The following is a 22,535-nucleotide window of genomic DNA, read 5'->3' on the forward strand; positions in this document are numbered from 1 at the left end:
TTAGAAGTTCTTAATGGAGTAAAGAAGGTTCCTTAAAGGCTGGTCAAGTTCAGGAGGTTCACTTAGCTTCTAACTTTATATGGGGGGGAATCTACAACCAGTTTCACAAGGTAATGTTTTTTCCACTGAACACCTAAAAAAAAGAACCAGCTAAAGTTAGCTCAGATGGCTGCATCCCTCCTCTTAAAATTCATCTCCAAATCTTAATATTTGCCAACTAGAACTTGAGACTACAGGACATCAGGTAATGTTCAGAATCTTTTCATAAGCTTTGATTTGACACCAAATATATATTGTTCACCTGCATTTAAGGGCATGGTCTCAAATTTAAAGGGACGGTTGAGAAATGTCTTCTGGATTCTATGTATCCGAAGGCTAAAATTCTCTTCTATATGCATAGTAGTCTTTACTCATTTACAGTGTACAAATAGCCATAATGGTCTGCATCAATTGTAAGGGTGCAAGCCTTTACATCAAACAATGTGACCACATTTTAAAATCAAAATAACAGTATGACTTACATTACAAGAGCCAGATGCTACCTTAAGAGATACCGAAGCATCTCTCCTCCAGCCCTCCCAGCAGGACCTACGGGCAGCAGCAGCTCTGATTTTCAAATAGGCAATTCCTCATTGTATGTTTGTGTGTAAATATGTGCATGGTATGCTTCATTTCCTAGTGTTCCCTACAGAATGAGCAGGGAGAATGGGCCAGTAAGCCAGCAGATCTTCCAAGATCCATGGAGATGCCATGGCCTCTGCTCAACTGGCCTTCCCTCACCTTGACAATGTGGCTCCTTCTACCTCCACTGGATAGTAGCATCTGCAGAGGTATTGGGCTTGACACAGGAGATCACTAGGTGAAATTTATTACCCGAGTTACTCAGGAGGTCAGACTGGCCATAAAAATCTAGAGATTAGTTTTACCATGAGAGATTATTACAACACCAGAGATGGATAAAGAAATAAGACAATATAGAAGGTAAATTAAGTTTAATTTTCAGTACACAAGTTAACAAGAGTGTCACAGGGAGGGGTAAGCAAATAGTTTCCTGAGTTTTCAGTCTCCAAAATCAGACCAGAAATACATAGTAAATGATGGAATGTATTAAATCTATAACTTAACATATTTTAAAAAAACAAGGCTAAGCACAATTCACAATCTTTACCACTGACAATATATAAAATAGTTTAAATAAAGTATAACATTTTCTTATTAGTCACCAATACAGCATGTTGTATAAAAATATTTTTATATATAAAAATACACACACACACACACACACTTCTCAAAGGCAAATGTGAAACTCTCTGACAGACTGGGTGATGAAATCTGCTATAGTTCAGAATTCTCCATTTCCACTGGTTTGCTGGATTGGTTTCCTGTGTTCATTCTCTAGCTGTTTGGGATGATTAATCCTGAAATTTGAAGGCATATTTTTCACCTGCCACGACACATTAGTGTAAATTTTCAAAAATGACTAGCACTTTTGGGTGCCCAGGCTGAGAAACTTAAAGGGGCCAACTTTTGCAGCGTGGGTGCTGAGCGCTTTCTGAAAACTAAGCGTGGTTAAGGTACCTCAAGTTGAAAACTTGAAATTGCTAGTGACTTTTGAAAATTTGGGCCAATGCACTTCCACGATAGCTCTTGAACTACCTTGGCTCAGTCTGCATAATGTAACGATGCAGTAACAAAATCATTCTGATCTAACCTCACCCACCTGGTTTGACTGCTGCAAGTGCCTGACCATGCCCCCTCCCCCCTCATACACTGTATCTTCCCACTGGCTGGAACAGCTCAGATTTCTCACCAAAATAATACTTGATTGGAACCTGTGCATTCACCCTCGTACATCAACAAATACAGTCAGGATAACACAGGAAAAAGTAATTAGGGACATGCTCCTCATGAGGCAAAGATTCCCTACATCATTATCCTTAGTGTAACATACATTTGTTTAAAGTTTCTCTGCAAAGACTATTGTATCAGATTCAGATTTAAGAATGTAACTGGCAAGAAAATTTAATGTATTAAAACAGAGGTAAGTCTGAGTACATTCTAGTTATGAGAATATAAAGAGGTGTCTGGTATAGAAATAAAACAGTGTTCTGGGTCCACAGGCTTGCCTAAACCACCTCCTCAAAAGATGAAAATCTACTTCCAGGCATTTGGTTCATTTCCAAGGCCCTGAGCCAGTTACATGCTTGAGCATTCTCAGCATCTTGCAGGATGTGCTTAACTCCAACTGAAGCCAATGGGAGTGGAGAGTGCTCATCAAATTGCAGGATCCAGCCTTAAGAATCCTCTGCACTTCCTGAGTCAGTAGGTGTGAAGGACAAGGGGCACTCACGGCCTTTTGGTGGGTTGAAAGAAGTGTACGGAGTAGGTCATTAGCAGCAGCTCCAGTTGATGAAAGGAGCAGCACCAAGAGGCCCCAAAGGAGCAGCACCATGGCTTCCTACACAAGGGTGGTTGAGTTGGGGTTAGAAAGTCTTTGTGCTCTGACATGCAAAGCAAGAGAAGAACTTTTCCAAATGTTCTCAAGTCTACATTTTAAAGTGGGCTCTTTTAAGAGAAAACAAGGAAAGCTTAGTGGTTTATAATCTCTGGTAACAAAGCAGCAACCCTGCTTTCTTTAGTTTAAAAAGAATTTCGATTAAATTGTCCTAATCAACCAAATCCGTCAAGCAAAAACATTCCTACAAAATGTATCCATTTAAAGGTACAAGTCCCTTTATAAATGAGCTTCCTACTAAGTCATTAAACCTTGATGTCTATTAGACTTTAAAATACATGAAGTAAAGCTGACCAATCCCATTAGAACTTACAGCAGGGTCAGCATGTCAAAGGCCTGCATGGGTGACTGGTTGGAAGTCACCATTTTTGGTAGCTTGGGTCATTGCTCTGCGTTTGGCTAAGCGGGATTTGGATGGGGGAGAAAGCTTCATGGAACACATGGCCTGAGCGATGTTCTCTTGCTCTTTGCCCAGCTCATTCTCGTGCTGTGACAGCTGACGGTTAAGGGCAATGGCCTCTGCTGCAAAAAGTGTCAGGTCTTTCGTGCTACTGTTCCTTCTGCAGGAAAAGGAAAATCAGGTTACACAATGTGCGCACAGAAACCACAGGACCCAACTATGCACCTGTCAAGACTTCTTAAGAAAATATTTGTTTAGCAAGCAAGACACTTTCAGGTTTTGTTTTCATACTTGTACTTGTTAGTATGACTAGTGATTCACATTATAATGTGGATCAGGATCCATGGTTTGGGCACAAGTCTGGGACTCCAGAAACCTGGGTTCAAGTCCCTTTTCTCTCACTGACTTTGTGATACCTTGGGCGAGTCACAGTCTCTCTGTACCTCGTATCTCTTCTGTAAAATGTGGATAAGAGTTTCCCCTCTGACAGGGGTATTGTGCAGAGAAATACATTAGAAGATTGTGAAGTGTACTGATACTAAAATAATGGGGGCCATAGAAGTAAGACAGACTTAGAAAGCAATTCAGAAATAAGTTAATCCTGCTGCTATTATGACTCCAGACTCTCTATAACTAGAGACTGTACATAAACCTCAGTGAGGTAAGTACAATGCTCTTGTTACAGAGGGGAATGAGCCCCAAGAAGTTAAGTGACTCACCCAAAGACACACAGTGATTCAGTGGAAGAGCTAGGAATAGGACCTGGGTGTTCAGACTTGCAAAACCCTTGTCACAGGGCCCGTCGCTCAGCATTTTTCATCAAAACTCTGTCTCTGAGGCCTGATCTTACTCCCTCTTGAATTAATGGCATAATTCCCACTGACTTCAATGGGAGAAGGATCAGACCGTGTGTGTGCAGCAATCGTTCACCCATCACTGAAACACAGCTTCCTTAGACAAGGTGCGCCTACACATCTTTCCTCCTGTGCCCCACACGTACCATCTCGCCCTTCAAATCCCTCCAAGCATCTCAACACAGAGGAATGCTCTTTATTGCCTCTCTCACAACTAATCAAGATTAGATTAAAACAATCCCAAGCATTACCACAACAAAAAAATTATAGCAACTATATGTGCAAAATAAGTGTGCTTTCCCTAAAGCAGTGCTCCCAAGTTGTTACCCTAACGCTCTCCCCCATAATCCAGGTGGTGAGATGACTTTAGTCAGTAAGCGTCATCTCAACTAAATGTCTCTTGCTCTCATGCCTTTTTATTCCATGTGGAACACAGGGCCTTCACCACTGCCTTCTATTTTTGGTGGTCTCCTGCTGCACTCTGGGCTTCTTCCCATGGCGTTTGGACAGCTTTCAGTTCTGCTTCTACTGTGCAGGTCCATGTTAGCTTTGTTCTACTTTGTTGCCTCTTGCCCTGAGGGTTCCAGTCCAGTGCCTGTCTTGTTATGTTATTCTCAACTAAAGCAACAGATTCTTAACAAGGACGGTTACCTTTGAAGAACTTGTGGCGTGGGTAATCCCCTTTCAGGAGCCTGCTATAAAATTTTAATTACAAAGTTAGGTAAATTTCCTTACTGTACTTGCATTTGTGCTGCCCAAGATTTTCCAACTGAAATCTAGTCTCTGCCCACCCTCCATTGTTAGAACCAAAACACTTCATATTTAATGATAGATTTTCTGTTTTCCAAAGACATTAACAGGACTCAACACATCTCAACTCCAGTCTTTAAAAGAGATCCCATAGGGAATTCAATAATTGCGCAACTTTAAGGCAGTTTAATAACTGAGAAGCTCTAAATATAGTATGACTACAAGAGCAAAACAAGCTATATTTGTATCGAGTACAAATATGATGTACATGCTCTGAACTGGAAACTAACATACAAGATCATGCAAAATATTAAGGGTCCTCAAAGCCCTCACCTAGAATTTACCAGGATTCTTAATCACTGTATTAGAGATCGTATGTCCCCAAAATAATTTCTCCAGTCCAGTGCCTGGCAGCCACAGGGAAAGCAATTTCAATGCACAGGCCAGTAATGCTGGGGAGCAAAAAGAGTGCCTTACATTAGCACCTAGATAGATTCCTATTAATATCACACATCCATGGTGCATACAGCAGCTGGAGGAATAAAACCATTGGATTTTATTTACCTGATTAAATGAGGCACACACCAATACAGATATGGGCAGTGGCCACGCCTGAAGAAGATGGCTTGCTGTCTGACTCAGGAGAAGCCAATCTGCAATGCTTTAAAAGGATACTTACCCCTTGCAGCCATACATGCTGAAGAACCTGAGCAGCACCAAGTCTTGCTTTGGCATCACGAACTAGCAACTTTGAGATGAGATCTTTGGCATCATTGGATATATGAGACCAGTCCTTGTCTGGAAACTCATACTTGCCTTCCTGGATACTCTCAAAGAGCTTATTCTGCCAAAAGAATATTCATTTACACTAAATATTAACTACAAGAGAAAAGGTTTTGTTCCCGCCCTTTACAATGTTCCAAACCCAAAAAACACTATACCCTTCAAAACCGCAGGTCCCAACTTCTCACTCTTAGCTGGAGGGCTTTGGTAGTTTATGTTAAACCCAGCTAGTGACAACGTAACCAGAGGCCCAAACTCCAAGATACAAGTCTCCTAGCCCATGATAGGAAGAGGGGTTGCCAACTCTCAGACTGCAAATTTAAGAGGGTCACTCAGCATATTAGCATCCATAACTCACATTTCTACCTCACCCTCCCTACTTATGAATTAAAGTTTATTATCTCAGAGGATTACTAGTTGGGTTATAGGAAAAACCCAGAGCAGCTTGCTTTGCAGCCCAATCTCATGTGCCAGCCAGCTCTGTAAAGTTCACATGGTTATACAAATCTTTCCCAAACATCTCAGATTATGCAGTCACCTGACAGACTCTGCAGACTTCTCCCCTGTCCCAGCCACAGTCTGTGCCACAGTTCCCCACAAAAGGGGGATAGCCACTGAGCATGATATACAAAATCACACCCAGACTCCACAGATCACAGCGCTTGTCGTAGAATGTGGCCTCCTCTGTGAAGACTTCAACCACCTCTGGTGCCATGTATTCCGCGGAACCACACTAGTAAACAGAATTCAAATTCATTTTCAATGGGAGTGGTGATGAACGATCAATGCAACCAATACAACATGCAAAAAGGGGGACCATGAAACTGGATAAGATTGTCATCTTTGATGAACTACTTAAGAGTAATGCCAGGTGATTGTAAGAAGTGGTCTAAAGATGGGACTGGGAGTCAAGGAGTACTGAATTTTAATCATGGCTCCGACAGGGGCAATGTAGCTTTGTTAAGTCAGAACTATTTGGCTTTTGCATCCCTCAAGAATGAAATGGGGCTGCGGAGAGGCTTAATGTTTAGAAAGTTCTCTGACCATGCAAAATGCTAAGCGAGATATCCAGCTCTAGGTTTTTCTAGATGTGCAGGGGTAAGAGGAACACAGAGCACTTGAAAATTTTTGAAAAAAGCTTGTTTAGTGTTTATGGTTTTTCAAAATGTAATGCATATCTAACTAATTGCCTTTGTGACAAAAAAAATCTAGCAATACAAGGGGACTGTCTTCTATAAAAAATTTAAAAAATTAACTCCTGCTCCACTGTTAAATTATCCTTTCATTGGACTCCCAAAAATAAATTGTCTGGGTTTATGTAGCAATTTGTGTTTCAACTACGCAGACAGCGGAAAAGCAGTAATGTAGCTTGAAATTCAGTCTTCTGCACACAATTTAATTGCTCAGTCCTCCGCGGCTCAGCTACGAATTCCAAATATTGGGAAACATACTGAATAATATTGTATAAATATGTACTGAAAATCCATTCTAAAGCCAATCTATACCCATAAAAATAAAAGCTACTCAAAAGCCTCCTTATTCAAAAAACAAATGAGGAAGGGGAATTTTAGTAATGACAGATTTCACACCACTTAGTGACCAGCAAAAAAGCAGACAAATAGCTAAATAATCAGCTACTATACCAGTTGCCGGGCAACAGTCAGAACTACCAGAGAAATAAATACACAAAACTGTAAAAGTTCTGAGATTGATCTCTGTCAAGCTAGAGTGTTTAATACACACAACAAATATTTTAGAATATACAATGCAAAAGAAGCTGGTTGGCTTAAGAGGATCACTAGCTTTTAGTCAGATGTTTTGGAGAATCCTCAAAATTATGATTCAAGTTGTCTTCCTGGCTGTGAATCACAAAGTCTCATAGACTGCACACAAGCACCAACTTATGCACACAGTATGTTACTGCTATCATTGGCTAACGACACTGCTAGCTTTTGGATGGCGCAGCAAGATTCGTGATGGCATCTGAGAAGGATAAATCATGTGAAAACGCTGCTTGCAGAAACATGTGCAATCAAACAGAATCAAAAGCTGAAACAATTCCTTCACAATCAGTAGCAGACGGACCACCAGGGCACTTTTCCCATCCTTTTATTTTTGTATTGCATCCCCTCAGGACTGAGGAAACAAACCTTTTGTGGACCGAAAACCACCTAAACTGTTTTTGCAGCTGCCCAAGAAATATCCTTTGCATATGCTAACTATATTTCATCTGTTAAACAATGAAAGACACAGAATGTTCATAGCATGTTCATCCAGGCTGGGTAAGGAATGGTGTCCCCAGCCTCTGTTTGTTAGAGAGTAGAGATGGATGGCAGGAGAGAGATCACTTGATCATTACCTGTTAGGTTCACTCCCTCTGGGGCACCTGGCATTGGCCACTGTCGGTAGACAAGCTCTTGGACTGGATGGACCTTTGGTCTGACCCAGTATAGCCGTTCTTATGTAATGGGTGTGACTATTGTCCTTTCCCTCCTCAGATGGAAAATCCGAGGTAGTGTATAAGAGATGGACAGTCCTAGCTATTAGACCTGTGCTCAAAGGGTGCATCTTCTACTGTGATGTGTTTCTTTATTCCTTTCCTATTTAAAGAAGGATTATTTTTTTAAAAAGAGAAGCAACAGAGCTAAGTTATGGTGATTTGATTTTCTCCCCAAACACAGCTTCTCTCCAGTTGGAAGTTCATTATAATTGGAATTGCAATGGGCACATTTTAGTGTTTTGAACACTGATTTTTGTTCTATTTACTATTTATTATTTGTATGGGGACAGTGCCCAGAGACTTCAGTCAAAAATCAGACATCCGTCATGCAAACTGCCGTACAAACACAAACATGGCTCCTCACCCCCAAACGTTTACAATTTAATTTCAGACAAGAGACAACTTGCAAATGTAACAAATATCTCTTGTTTGCAAAAGGCTAGTAGCTGTGCACATAACTGGATGGTTCTCAATCATTTACATGGAGTTCCCTCCCCTACCCCTTAAATAGAGAAAACCTGCAATCCACAGTCTCTGCGCCACTAGACAAGGAATTCGTTTAGTATGATCTCTCCATATTTAGAGTAGTTCCAGTAAGCCCTTTATAACCTTTCCTTTAGTGGTCTCAGTGATTGCTTTACAGTATAAGTAATGGAGCAGAAAATAGTGGTTTACATACTGGAGTAGTTAATTCAGGAGTAGTTATTGGAGTACATGCACTGTTGAGTTTCACTCCACTACCAAGGTCAAAGTCACATATTTTCACTGGTGACACCTGAAAATGGGAAGAAGGGGGAAGAAAAAAAAAAGTTAAGAGGTTATGGAACCCAGAAACTAACAAAATAATTACACAGGTGTCAGTCCCCATGGCATGAAAATTTTAACTTTAAAAAGGTATTAAGAAAATAAAAGAGCACCTTTTCTGGAGATTCACACAATATGTTTTCAGGCTTCAGATCCCTATGTGCAATGCCTAAAACATATGAGAAGACACTGATAAAATGTGCGTTAGATTCCCTCAATTTTTTCATCTCATTCTACCTTTCTTCACTGCAAGGCGGCCTCTTCCGGCTATTCTGAGTCTAGGTCTGATAAAAAAAAAGCTACCTAGCCTAAGGTTCTTTAATGACAGTAAATAGATGATGAACAGCGTATATTTGGATGGCACTGTACATGTCCCGCTGTGAAACACTTTGGAATTACTCAGTGCACACCAAAATAACGCACTAAGTGGCTTACTAAAAGCAATGAGCTCCAAAAAATATTTACACATACGTGCATGCATGATAGTTTAGCAGCCAATCAGAGGGGCTGAGGGAATGACCAACTGGGGGACGAGAAGGGCCCTGTATAAGACTAGAAGCAGAGCAGAGAAGTTCAGTTGCTGAGTGGAGCTCAAGAAGTGAAGACTGGCACCCCGTCTAGACTACGCGCCGTATCGGCGCGTTAAAATCGATTGCTTGGGGATCGATATATCGCGTCTGATCTGGACGGGATATATCGATCCCAGAGCGCGCTTAGATCGATTCTGGAACTCCACCAAAACAAACGGAGTTCCGGAATCGACATGGCGAGCCGCGCACATCGATCCCGTGTGGTGAAGACGAGTAAGTAAATCGATTTTAGATATTCGATTTCAGCTACGCTATTCTCGTAGCTGAAATTGCGTATCTAAAAATCGATTTTCGCGCGTAGTGTACACGTGGCCTGGGTGACTGGTTGGCTGAAAGGGCAGCAGCAGTACCATGGACAGCTCAGTGAAGAAGGACTGAAGCCAAGGGAAGCTTGCTGAAGCCCAGGGTGCCTGGCTGGCATGAGGAGCAGCAGGATCAGTGGAAAGTAAGTGAGGGTGGGCTGAAGCCCAGGGGGACTGAGCACAGAACCTGGCCAGGCTGAGGTACCCAGATGGGCCCTGCTGGTCTGGTTGAAGACTGAGCCCAGGGAGGCCTGCTGAAACACCACCAGCTGCAGATACCGACTGGGTGGCTGAAGAAGGCAGTGCCTCTGGGAAGAAGCCTAAGAGCTACGGCCCCATACCAGGGCCGAAACAAGAACTTGGGACTGTATACCCTGGAAGGGGGGACAGCATATGCAGCTCGGCCGGAGGGCTAAGTTGCTGAAGACCTGCCAAGAGAAACATCAGCCGGGGGAGTGCTTGTGAGAGGCAGGTACTGCCCTGATGTAAGACCAAAAAAGAAAACCAGGCTCATACCTAACTGAGAGGAAAAAGGGGCCATCCACCAGAGGTGGGTGCCTACCCACTGTCACCGTGAAAAGAACTGTGTTTGCAGGCCAGAGAAAAGGGGGCATCCACAAGAGGTAGGTCCTGACCCCGTTATACCAAAACCCAGCTATTGGAGACATCCAGAAACCCAGAAAAGGGAATAATTTGGAAGTTTATTTGATTGTTAACTGATTTCTTGAGGGCACCACAGAACAACTGAGTCTTAAGGCGGCACCTGAAACACCCATCCATACAAAAAACATATGAAGGTGGTTTTACAGCACTGAAGCACTTCATGCACCTGATCAGCCAGTTACCAAAAATTAAATCCAACATTAAACTTAAGAAGGGTAGTTATAGCAAATGAACTGCCAGAAGTACATCACTGAACTGCACAACTAACCTGTCTGCAGTTTAATGACCGTCTCAGCAATATAATTTTTCAAAAGTTGCTAAGCTTTGACACACATGCTATTTACTATTTTGGAGTATGAGAAAGTAAGGGCGCTTTATAAATAACCACGTAGGAGAAGAGTCAAAGCCTATTAGTTTAGGACATTAAGCCATTTCCTGCAGTTTACCAACAAAAATAGTTACATTTCTAACCAAAAGGATTCTTCAAAGTGTTCATAATGGTGCAACCCGCCTTTCTGAGTGGAACAGTGTTGTGATCAAGATTGTCTTAAGATAACATGTCTGGGATTTCTAGCTAGTCTCCCAATATTTGTCCCTCTATTTGTCCCCACCTCCTACAACGTATTTCCCTGCTGTGTATTAAGGTTTTGTGGGTTGCAGATTCTCATTTGCATATTTGGGTGTATTATGTAACAAATTCACTTTGTAATTACTCCACAGTGCCTTGGAAGGAAAGCAGCCGCCTTTTAAATATTTATACAATGGTTTGTTAGCTAGCCATGGGGTTTCTTCCCAAGTGTGCCATGTGAGTGTTCCGGGAAACTATCATTCCCTTAAGTTTTAGAATATCACTAACTGGAAGATTAGTTGTCTTGTTGATAAGGAACATTTGAGTTAAGAAGTCACTAGCAGCATTAGCACCATGACAAAACGATGTGTGATAACACTGCTTTAATTTCCTGTTTACTTTAATATTGTGTGAGCCACTTACTAATTATTTTAATGCCACACAGTAGAACCATAAACTAAATGGGAAATCAAAGGAGATATTACTGCAGTTGATTCTGCAACAATGCTCATGCTGTACTGTTCTTCACCAAATGACAAAATCCAAACCAGGACAAACAAGAAGTTGAGTCACTGTTTATGAAGCCATTTTGCAAAAGCTTCCCTTGTCTCCCCTTTCCAAAGGAAAGCTAATGATTGACAGTAATTACCAGAGCAAGAAATGAGCTGAGTGGGGAACTAAGCCATCCTGGATTTTACTAGTGACATTTCCCAACACTAAGTGCCTCAATATTAAATGCAAACCATTTTTTTTTTAAATAAATTCATCTACTTTTTCTAGACACGCTCACCTCTCCACGTCTGGGCAAATGTGAGGAAAGCTCAACATGCTGACATCTGTGGTATGTCTTGAACAGTCACTACCATGGACAAGACCGTAACCCATATATAGGTTAACATATGCTTTTACTATAACCTTAACAATTTCTGTACTTTCCCTAGATACTCTGCCTGAACTTCCTGTGGCTCAATTTACCCATCACTCTAAGCCATAACTCTCAAAGCACGCAACACAAGGGGCAGATCTTCAGCTGCTGTAAACTGTCATCACTTCATTAGAATCTCTCCCGCAGCATTTACACTTGTAGATCGTTGCCTCACCTTAGTCATCATATAGCCAAGCTATTAAGATTAGCAAAACATCTTTCTCCATAAATCAGTTCCATCAGCTGGTTACCTAGCTAAAGATCTTCTCTGTATTCCACCCCCCAATTTGACTTCTGTATTAAAGTGCATAGAGCTATACAATATTCTGTATACCTTAAGTCTGCCATTTTATTTGTTCCTCAATTGCTTAACATTACATTAGTAGCCGAAAGCCCATGCTGTTGTCCAAGTACAATTTCTAAAGTCATGTGTATAGACAGCTAAAAATGGCTAAGAACTTATTAACTGGACATCACACCACAAATTTCACTGACGATTGAACATGATGAAATTCTGAACAAAAACTTTCAACCATGCGTGTAGCTGCTTCAAACCCTTCATGCGGACTCAGATGTGTATTTTAGGCTTCAGAGTAACAATCTTGGAATTTCATTATATAGATTCTTTACCTTTTATGGGCTTAATCCAGCAAGGTGCTGAGCACTATGGCCCCACTCCAACAAAAGACTTAAGCACATGAATACCTCTGGGACTTAAAGATAAGCACATGCTTAAGTGCTTTGCTGAACTGGGACCAGACTGCTCAATATCTTGACGGACAGAATCCTAAACCTATAGAACATTTGCAATCCTGATTTGTTGGGTGGAACAAGGGCAAGGAGTAAATACCTTTATACTGTCCATTGCAGACAGAGATTTAATGTCTGGTTACATGCAATCTAATTCAGACACTCTGACAGTGCAGTGATGAGACCAGGTGTCAATAAACTAAGTAACTTAATTCAGATAAGACCACCAAACAGCCAAATGGTAACTGTTTTAATTGTGCCCATGGAGTTCTGCGTCAATATATTAAAGCTGTGCAAAACACATACAACATATTTAGACTTAGAGCTTAAGAATCCACCCACAATTGTAAAAAGGACAGGGAACAAATTCTGCAGTGAGATTATTTTCCACAAAAAGACGTGCACATATTTTTGCTCTTGCACAAAGTTCTATTGAAATCAGTTCATCTTCAGCCAGGCATGAGGATTCGCTTGCCTGCAGCTACTAGCATGGTTGGAGCCTTTAGGCTGGAGAAAAGATCTTAAAGTAGAATAAGCTGCTGTAACTGAACAGAGCTATTCTCAATAAATACTGTGAAAAGAATCCAGGTAAGACTGAAAGGAGACTGCAAAAAGTAAAAATAGTTCTGTTCCAATAGCCATCACATGCTGGTTTAAGCACCAAACAAAAACAGACCTAACTTTCAATATTAACTCTCCCTGCCTGGTGATTTAAATCTTGCAACAGGAGATATCCACTTAAACACAACTCTTACTAGAAAATATTTGGGAAGATAAAGGAAATTTGACACGACTGGAAGGTTAGCAAAATTAATGCTTAGTTCTGAATATTTATGGATTAAATTTTGTAATTTGTCTGGCATGTAGAACCTCAATTAGGAGCACATAGAAGGATTCTGGGTTTTTTTACCTTTTGTATGCAGAAAATCCAGAGCAGACGCAATGTCTCTTACCACCCTGCTGGCTTCCCGTTCATTAAAGTGCTTTCGCTTTTGTATGTGGGCTAGGATCGAACCTGTGAAAGTGACAGACCAACAGAAGAAGAGAAGACTATTTGAAGCAGAACTACTGAATGCAAATACTGCCAGTATCAAACACCAAAGGCCCTGCATATATTGGGATTGGAGTTGTGTTAGCTGCAACCTCTTTGTAACTAGCACAGGTCTGATCCCAGTGTGAACAATGCTAAAATTTAGAAGACTATTCATAATTAGAATAGGATTTCACGCTTGCTCAATTAACATGTTACATGGGTTTTGTTTCATTCGGTATTAGTTTATATTTTTATGGAAAACATGTCAATGTAACCAGGAATAGAAACTTTAGAATCCTTTATGTCTTTTTATTCTTCGGATTAGCTTGCTGGTAACTTGCACATTTGGACAAAAACACAGAATGACAGAAAAAGGATACAAGAAGGCATACCTGATACACAGTCAGGGCTGGCTCCAGCGTTTTTCCTGCCGCAAGTGGCAAAAAACAAACACACAAACAAACAAACAAACAAAAACACCGCGATCGACTGCAGCTCTACAGCCACCACTTCATTCTTTGGCAGCAATTCGGCAGCACATCCTTCCCTCCAAGAGGGACTGAGGGACCTGCTGCTGAATTGCCACCAAAGAGTCAGACATGCAGCCCCTTTCCTTTGGCTGCCCCAAGCACCTGCTTGCTGTGCTGGTGCCTGGAGCCAGCCCTGTACAGTTTTGCAAGAGTGAAAATCTAGCATGTTATAATGAACTGAAAGTGCACAAAAGACCCTGATTTGGTAGAAGGTGGGTATTACTGCAGATATGCAAATATTCTGTGTGTGTAAAATAGCACTGGCCTGGTAGGGAATTTCAAAAATGGAGCTAACCACGGCCTAGCATCTGGGTTGCTGCTGAATGTTTGCTACAGCACAGTGGGACTATATCTGCTGTGGCACAGAATGACCTGGATGTCATCTAATTTTGTGTAACCTTTGCTTGACTGATGAATAAATTGCTGTAGAATCTAAAGACACTTTTGTCCCTCCGTGCCAAAAACAAAACCCCAACCTCTTCTTTTAGATGTGCTTTAAAACTTCCACTAAAGTCAAGGCGAGATGCTGACATATTTGGGCAGAATGTCCCGCTCTGTGCTAGGTCTTGTTCAGGATTCCATTCAGACACAACACTAGTGAACGTAGATCAACTTTCAGACATATCAGTGTCCCTTTAATACAGGATAAAGACTTTTCTGCAAATAGGTGCAGATTTTCCTCCAACATAAAATCTTTCAAAGCTTACAGTTAATGTTGCCCACTAGACTCCTACCACTCTAAATGGCACTAAACTCCTTTTCTTTTCCCCCCCCACGCACTCAGCACGATTGTTATATTTACCAGAAAGGTCAGGTAGTGAAGACCAAGGACGAATTGCTGCCTGTTGATATGAAATCCTTAAGGTAGTGGATGTTTATACACTGAGCTACTTCAGTCCTATTATTTTAAATTGGTAGATGCCCAGGAAGGAAATCTCACATGCTGTACTACGTGGAGGGTGATGTTCCCCCATATGTATCCATTAGGCAGCTGTTGCCACTTTTGCATAGTATTAGTTTATACTAAAACCCACACTAGTGCCAAAAACAGACATAAAAATAACCTTTCTACTCCTTTGCGAGATTCCCATTTAGTCTTCCTAGGATTGCATTAGCTGTTTTGGCCACTGAGTCACACTAGGAGTTCATGCGCAGCTGATTAGTGACCCTGAAAAAGATTTGGGGGTTGTGGTGGATAGAGTCCCCCACCCGTAAGTATGGCCTCCATATTTTGTTCTTACATGTATACATTTACACTTAGACATACTAAAACGCATATCTGTTTGCTTGCGCGCAGTTTACCAAGAGATCTAGGTTATTCCGTATCAGTGACCTGTCCTCTTCATTTTTACAATTTCCCCATTTTTGTGTCATCAGTATCATCACTGATAAAATTTGTTATGTATACTGTATCATTTGTTCAAAAGGGACTTTGGGGAATGGAGAGAGAAGACCTTTAGGATGCTCTGGAATGAACGAAAGAATGAATATATGCTCTAAATTCAATCTTGTTCCACATTCAAGTGGGTTTATTATGTAAATTAGGCAAAAACACACCTAGATTTAAACATAAGCAATTTAGACATTTTGTTTAAAAGCTCTCGGGCAAAGAGCTTAGTGATAGTTGAGGGTCTGTTTAACCAACTACCCGGTCATAGTAAGGCATGACTGCAATGGGAAAGTGCAAGTTATGCAACCCTCTAGCTAACTGCACAGACACATAGCTCAGGCAATGGAGTCCCATACAAATATATTTGCAAAGTGATGCGAGAGCTGAATACAACCTTGCACGTAAACCAGATTATAGTCAGAAGTGCCAGACACACTGCTGAGGACAAAACCAGTATCTGATGGAGTATATGTAGTGTTGCATGTCAGGCATAGGGAATTAGAGCTTCACCCCTAATTCACCCTATTTCAGGTGTGTTTCAATGGTACTAGTTTCAATACACAGAGATAAAACTTACACATAGACACCGACATCAGCTGGGGAGGTGGGCTGAAGGAGAGAGACCCTCTTATAACTTGTAAGTACACCCCCATAAACCCAACTGATACAGACCTATACACATAGCCTCTTTATTACACTCTGATAAAATGGGTTACAAGTTATTTGGGAAAAGCATGGAAGGAGGGAGGCAGACAGAAAGGGGACTCATACTTTCAAACCATGAACTTAATGTAAGACTGTTCCCAGCTTCTATTTGAGATAAGCCTTATTTAACTAAACTCATATGGGAAGACTGCAATTCCTGCAAAAGACACAATTCAACATCAAAGAGTTTGGGGATGGTTAACAGCCAGCATTTTAAAAAGACAAGAGAAGCAAGTTACTTTTTGAAATATGCCGTTACTACTGATGTTTCAAAAGAAAATTTGTACCTAGTGTTTTGCTAAAGAAAAACCATGGATGAACACCGATACTCCTAGCACTGTCTCCTGTCAAGCACCACTTTTGCCTGACTAGCAATGGCAAAAAGCCCACTCCCTTGCGAGGTGGTTAGGACACCTTCCTTACTAACCCATCAGTTTCCATGTTGCTGAAAACCAGTGGCCAAGCACGCTTAATGGACGAGCCCTCAAAAGACTCATAAGGAAGCTGTTACAACTGAGTATCATAAGCCAGAAGCAAGGTATTATTTGCAACAGCTCCCCATAGCTTTCCAGAAATAAGTGATTGAACATCTACATCATATAATTAGGAGGTAAAATGCTGCCACAGAGAGTGCTGTGATAATGTGACAGCGTGACAATGTGACATCCGGAGGTGTCTGTATCTGCTAAGATCATGCAAAACATTTCTGAAGTTTCATCCCATTTTCCCCCTTTCTCTATTGATACTATTTGACTTGATAATTATACTCCAAATCTTCCAGCCTAACAAAGTTGAACATTTCATTATTTAACTATAAAGAAGATTTGTAAATGTATGATCAGCTACATCAATATGCACCTTATCATGCATTTAAAATAAATCCTTCATCCTGTTTTAAAAAGAGATCTCTTTAAACACTGAAACAATGACAGATAAAGCTAACTCTTAATAAAAATTCACAAATATGATGTACAGTACCTCCTCGCAATTTCTCAAAGACAAGGTAATACCTTGTGTCATCTTCAAAAAATTCTATTAACTCCAAAATGTTCCTTAAAGAGAAAATAAAACAAGCAAACAATTGAAAAAGTGTGTTAAATATTTCTTTATATGCTAAAAGTATGAAGTGCTAGAAGTAACCAAAAAATGACAATACTAACTGGGAAATCGGTTATTTTTGTAGTCTGTGGGATTAAAAAAAATTGTAGGTTCGCCTTACACAGGTCAGATTCCACTACTTAAATTTCACATAACTGAAAAAATAAAGCAGTCTACTAGGCAGGGTTCTAAAAAGAGAACAGCTGAATGGTAACAGAGAAAAATGAGCTGTTATAGTTGGCAGTTAACAATTTGGAATAGCATGTCTGTCCTGAAGGCAAGAACAAAAATAATTACTCGCCATTCTTCTTCCCTATAAGTCAGAGCGGAACTTAACACTGTTTGAAGGAGACAGCAACATCTGTCCGGTAGACTTTGGGCTCAGTGTGATAACCAACAGGTCACAACTAAGCGTTGCTTAGCTAGGCTGTGTTCATTGCGGCAGAAAGTATAAACATCGCTTGTTGCCTTAAGAATTACAACATACAAGGTCAATCTGCATTTAAGTAAATATGAAATTCATACTTTGCACGTTGTCATTAAAGTTTCATTTTTTAATCACTTACATACTGGATGCCCATGAATTGTTAGGTGCGTACCAGAAATGGAGATAAAACGATACATCCCTCAAAGAATCTAGTAAGTTCTACCAGTTGTTTTAGAAATGGCCTTACAAAAGCAGTTGTAACACCAGGCAGTATGAAAATGAAGCGTAATGAGGTGGTCATTCTTTCAATTGCCTTTGATAACTCAACATTATTTCCATCCCTACAGTATTTCCATGGTTAAATGTGTTTGTACAAAGCCTGCCACAGTGGAGCTGTAATCCTGCTGCAGAACAAATAAATAATAAGGAACGCTGCAATACTGAGATAATGGTATCTAAGGTCTTTTCAGACAAATATGGGACTTTTAAAAAAAATTATTGAAATGAAATCCATTTAACATTCAAGCATATTACCTCCATGCTGATCTGGCTGCCAATAAGTTTTAAAATTTCATTTTTTTCCCCCAATATTTTCTTAAACTTTCAAATAAAATATAGTAGGTATGTGAGTTACACACCCAAAACATTAAGGCTAAATTAAAATTGATTTGAAGGAGAAAAATGCACTTCTGTCTCTTCCTGCACCACCAGTTCTGAGAGACACCTTCTAAAGACGAAAATAAGCAATACTTACTTGTTACCCTGACACTGATACAATGTTTCTACTTCTCGAAAAACACGACTTCGACTGTGTCCGGTGTTTTTCTCAATTATCTGTTAAAAGAATTGGAATTTATATTTAAAAATGGCTCTGTGGCCCACATGTACAGTTGTGGCTTTGGGTTCAGAGGTCCTGGGTTCAAATTCCAGTCATGCCTTGTCCCAGAGAAACATCCACGGCTTGTCTAGTTTCACATGTGAAGGCGTTAGTCACAGCACTTAATGCAGCACTGGAAGGCATGCAGATACTATAGTAATGATGGCAATCTAAGAACTGGAAAAGAGGAGAAAAAGGGACATTCAAAACCCAATTACCACATTTTAAATTTACGTGGCCACAAAAGGAAATCCTTTAGAGTTTTTACAAGAAAAATTTTATGGCATGACTCAAATCTAGCAATCAAAAAAGAAGGACTGGTTATTACAGGCATCTAATGACACAGTTTTGACTGCACTGCAAGATGAGAGTTGGTTAGTTAATTCAATAACTTCGCCAACTGTGATGCGTTCACAGGTTGAGCAAATCTTTGTCAATACCAGGAAGCTGCAATACAATTCTGCACTTCAGGCACTGCTCAGGGGAAAAAACAAAAGGGTGAGGACTGGAAACGCAAGGGTGTTACAAAAAAGTTGCAATTAAATGATAGATGTGTGGGCTGGAAGCCTGTGAAGCAGCTACAGGTTCTATCACGGGCTATATATCCAATATTATAGTTTCTCACTTTCACAAGCACAAAATTCACCCATAACAAAGGAAAGCTCAGAAGCCAATATTACCGGAGAGGTATGTACCTTAATGTAGTTTATTTATAAAATTGTTAATGCTCTAGTCTCAGTTTTTAACCTCAACAAATCAAATGATAAAAGGCTTTCAGTATCTATAGGGCCAGATTTTTAAAGAGGCTTCAAAACAGCTTCCATTTTTGTCTCTCCAGTATTGTGTCACAAGTGATATAGTGTTTAGACAATCAGGTAGTGAGATAGATGTCTAGATATTATTATTTACACTTGCAATTAATCGTTGCCTCAAAACTACAGGCACAAAATGTTTCTTTTTAAAAGCTGGTCACAAATACTCTATAATTCCAAAATTGGTGCCATTAAAGAGTTTGCTGCATCACTGTGTTTACCTTTACCAAGGTACTTCCTACACTTTGAATGGGAAACAGCAGTAAACGTAACTATAATGCAAGGGTAGGCAACCTATGGCACGAGTGCCGAAGGCAGCACGCAAGCTGATTTTCAGTTGCACTCACACTGCCTGGGTCCTGGCCACCGGTCCGGGGAGCTCTGCATTTTAATTTAATTTTAAATGAAGCATTTTCAAAACCTTATTTACTTTCCATACAACAATAGTTTAGTTCTATATTATAGACTTATAGAAAGAGACCACCTAAAAATGTTAAAATGTATTACTGGCAAATGAAACCTTAAATTAGAGTGAATAAATGAAGACTTGGCACAGCACTTCTGAAAGGCTGCCGACCCCTGCTATAGTGGTTAGTGGGTGCAACTACCTGAGCTGCTCTGTCAAAAGCTCATAGCTATTTAATAGGCCACCTTGGACTACTCGCCAATCAGAAAGATAGGAGCAACGTGGCAGAAGGCAAGCTATTCAAACAAGTTGAAGAAAAATGCTTCTGATGGACTTTTTGCCTCCGCTTTTATAAATTAAAACACCAGCTGTTAGAATTCCATTGAAAATAGGATAGAAAAGTAAAGACAGGGAAGTCTAACCATTATATGGTATATTATTTTGTGTGAACTCTGTCCACTGCTAAAATATTTCAGTTCATTCCAGAGGGCATGGTACAGAATGTCTCTCAATGCTACTTATCACCAAAAAGGACCGTTTTGGGTTTTGTTTTGTTTTTTTTCAAAATAAGGAGCCCTCCATATTCCTTACTCAATTATTGCAGGTACTCTAACACTGAGTCAGTATGAGGAATAAGACATGCAGACACAAATGAAAACACTCCTTCCTTGGATCCTATACTTACTTTTACTGCATATTCTTGCCCATTTTGCAGACTAACAGCACCTTGAACCTTGGCATATGCTCCCTCACCAAGGAGCTCAGCAGTCAGCTTGTACAAGTCTGCCAGAAAAATCAGCACAAAGCAAACATTAGCAGAAGTATTTTGGTGAATTGTAAAGACACGCTACTGTTCTGATGAACAGCCTTAATACGACGGCAACTATGAGAACTCCCTTGGTAATAAACTGGGGAAGTTGCATTTATGCAGCATTTTCACTGAGATGCATCAGCTTTACTTACACTTCAATTTTTATCTGTTCTGATCGCCAAACAATACAGGAATGGATTTCCTTGTAGGAGTGAAACTGCAATCCTATTAATATTAGAAAGTGTTTCTAACTCAATGAATGCTGGAATCTCAATTAATTACTTTTCCTGTTCTCAATATCTTACCTAATTAGGGATTCAAAGATTAGAAAATCATCCCTCAGTTTTCAAAGAGGAAAATGTTTCATCATTTTTTAATCAGAAAATGCTCTAGGTTTAGAAATCTATAGAATAAATACCTCCTGAAGTTTAAATATTAAAGCTAAAGTGATATTTAGAGTAACTACCTCGAGTTTTTGGTTTTCACTCAGTGCTATTTTCCGCAGGGTTATTTTTTTTTTTTATTGATCAGTTCAGTTACATTGAGCTGTTCTAAAATGGTTTACGTTTGCAGGTACATGCAGTTTGTATGCAAATATTCTAAAAAACCAAACATTTGTTTAGATGTTCTGCACCTTGCCTATTCTAAAAACAAATTTACAATGGAAATACAAAGACAAAGAGCTCACTATAAGGAATAAAGGCACTGAAGAAAACAAGTGTTGAAGAAATAAAAGATGAAGCAGTGTTAATTTTCACTGCACTGCTGAACAGCAATTATTTTGCTTCAAAAATTGAAAGGGGCCAAGAAGACACAGACATTATAGATCAGAGATACTGCAAATTGACACCAACCTTCAAACTTCCCTGGGAGATGGTCTGTGGCTCTGGTCCTCCTTTTTTTCTTTTTCTTTTTGCCGTTATCTACTATGGTGAGAGGCTGACTGCTCACCATCTCTGTGTGGCAGAACAAAGGCAGCTTAAACAAACCTACCCTATGTTAGGAGGAAATCAACATGGATTACATGTGTGCTCTTAAACTATCCTAAATGTTCACTGCTTTTCTTCATCATTATAGGCGGAACTCTCTCCACCAAAATCAGAAGAAAGCAAAAAAGAATTTGGATGCTAATTAAACACACACACAAAGTAGTGCTAGTTTGATAAGCAGGAGAGAAATACAAGGCAGAAATACAAGCAATTATCATGCATCTACTGTGAAAGTAGCTCCTATTCCTGCTACCACGGTGTATACAAAGTCAGCCCTGCGAGCAGCACTGCTCAGACTGCTACAAGAGCCACCTGCATGCTACCATCACCTAACAAAGATCCTGGGGATTAGCAGGATTCAGTGCAAGTACACAGGTGATCGCAGAGAGCTACAACATTTTTTATACTTTTTCCAAGTCCTTCTATTCAAAAATAAAAGGGGTTCCCATAGCAGCAATTGGGAGAGTCAAGGAACAGGAAGGCACAGATTCTCAGATTGCTGGGGAAAATGGAGGAACGTAGACTAAATGTGTAAACAAGACAATTAGCATACCAAATCAGCCTACTGTTCCATTTCAGCTCATTCACCAGCTCTGAGAGTGGACATGCTTCCCAGAAATGGCAAGCCATAACCAACCATTACACAATAACCTGTCCATAGGAGATGTTTCTTTCTAAACACAGATCAATGGTTTGCTTATGCCCTGAAACACACGTGTTCATACCCTTTATATATTTTGTTCTCATGTTACGTAACTGTGGATTTTATCCCTATCAGTGTCTAGTCCTCGTTACCTTCTTATTGTGCCCTTGTTTGGATTCAATAACCTCACTCACTCTCTGTCATGAATTTGCATTGTGTACAAAACAAAACATCATCTTGTTCTTGTACTATGAGAATGGGTAACTAGGAGCATGAGATTTCCCTTTTGTATCATGTCCCCTTTTATTAGTCTCCTCTCTAAACAGGCCTAATCTTCTCAATATCTCTGCATGTGTAAGCTTTTCCATGCCTCTAATGACGACTATGCATGCTGACAGATACCATGCTAG

At 40.2% G+C, this 22,535-nt stretch overlaps 1 protein-coding gene across 3 annotated transcripts in view; it reads right to left on the reverse strand.

Annotated features, from left to right (window-relative positions):
- Positions 1-975: 975 nt before the first annotated feature.
- Positions 976-22,535, reverse strand: part of MKNK1 (MAPK interacting serine/threonine kinase 1) — a 34,835-nt gene continuing 13,275 nt past the window's right edge. The window contains exons 4-14 of one of the 3 annotated variants that reach the window (XM_032805012.2): positions 21,348-21,449; positions 20,368-20,465; positions 18,342-18,421; positions 17,041-17,114; positions 13,315-13,419; positions 8,720-8,775; positions 8,482-8,577; positions 5,841-6,035; positions 5,199-5,363; positions 4,421-4,464; positions 976-3,075 (exon numbers count right to left, since the gene is read on the reverse strand). In XM_032805012.2, the coding sequence (XP_032660903.1) occupies positions 2,844-3,075; positions 4,421-4,464; positions 5,199-5,363; positions 5,841-6,035; positions 8,482-8,577; positions 8,720-8,775; positions 13,315-13,419; positions 17,041-17,114; positions 18,342-18,421; positions 20,368-20,465; positions 21,348-21,449 (1,247 nt within the window). In that variant the 3' untranslated portion in view covers positions 976-2,843. Of the gene's footprint in view, positions 3,076-4,420; positions 4,465-5,198; positions 5,364-5,840; positions 6,036-8,481; positions 8,578-8,719; positions 8,776-13,314; positions 13,420-17,040; positions 17,115-18,341; positions 18,422-20,367; positions 20,466-21,347; positions 21,488-22,535 lie in introns of all 3 variants that reach the window. The other 2 variants (XM_032805014.2, XM_032805015.2) reach the window with 2 other exon arrangements.

The sequence above is a fragment of the Chelonoidis abingdonii genome, chromosome 7 (assembly GCF_003597395.2).
Source record: "Chelonoidis abingdonii isolate Lonesome George chromosome 7, CheloAbing_2.0, whole genome shotgun sequence".
NCBI classification, from domain to species: domain Eukaryota; kingdom Metazoa; phylum Chordata; order Testudines; family Testudinidae; genus Chelonoidis; species Chelonoidis abingdonii.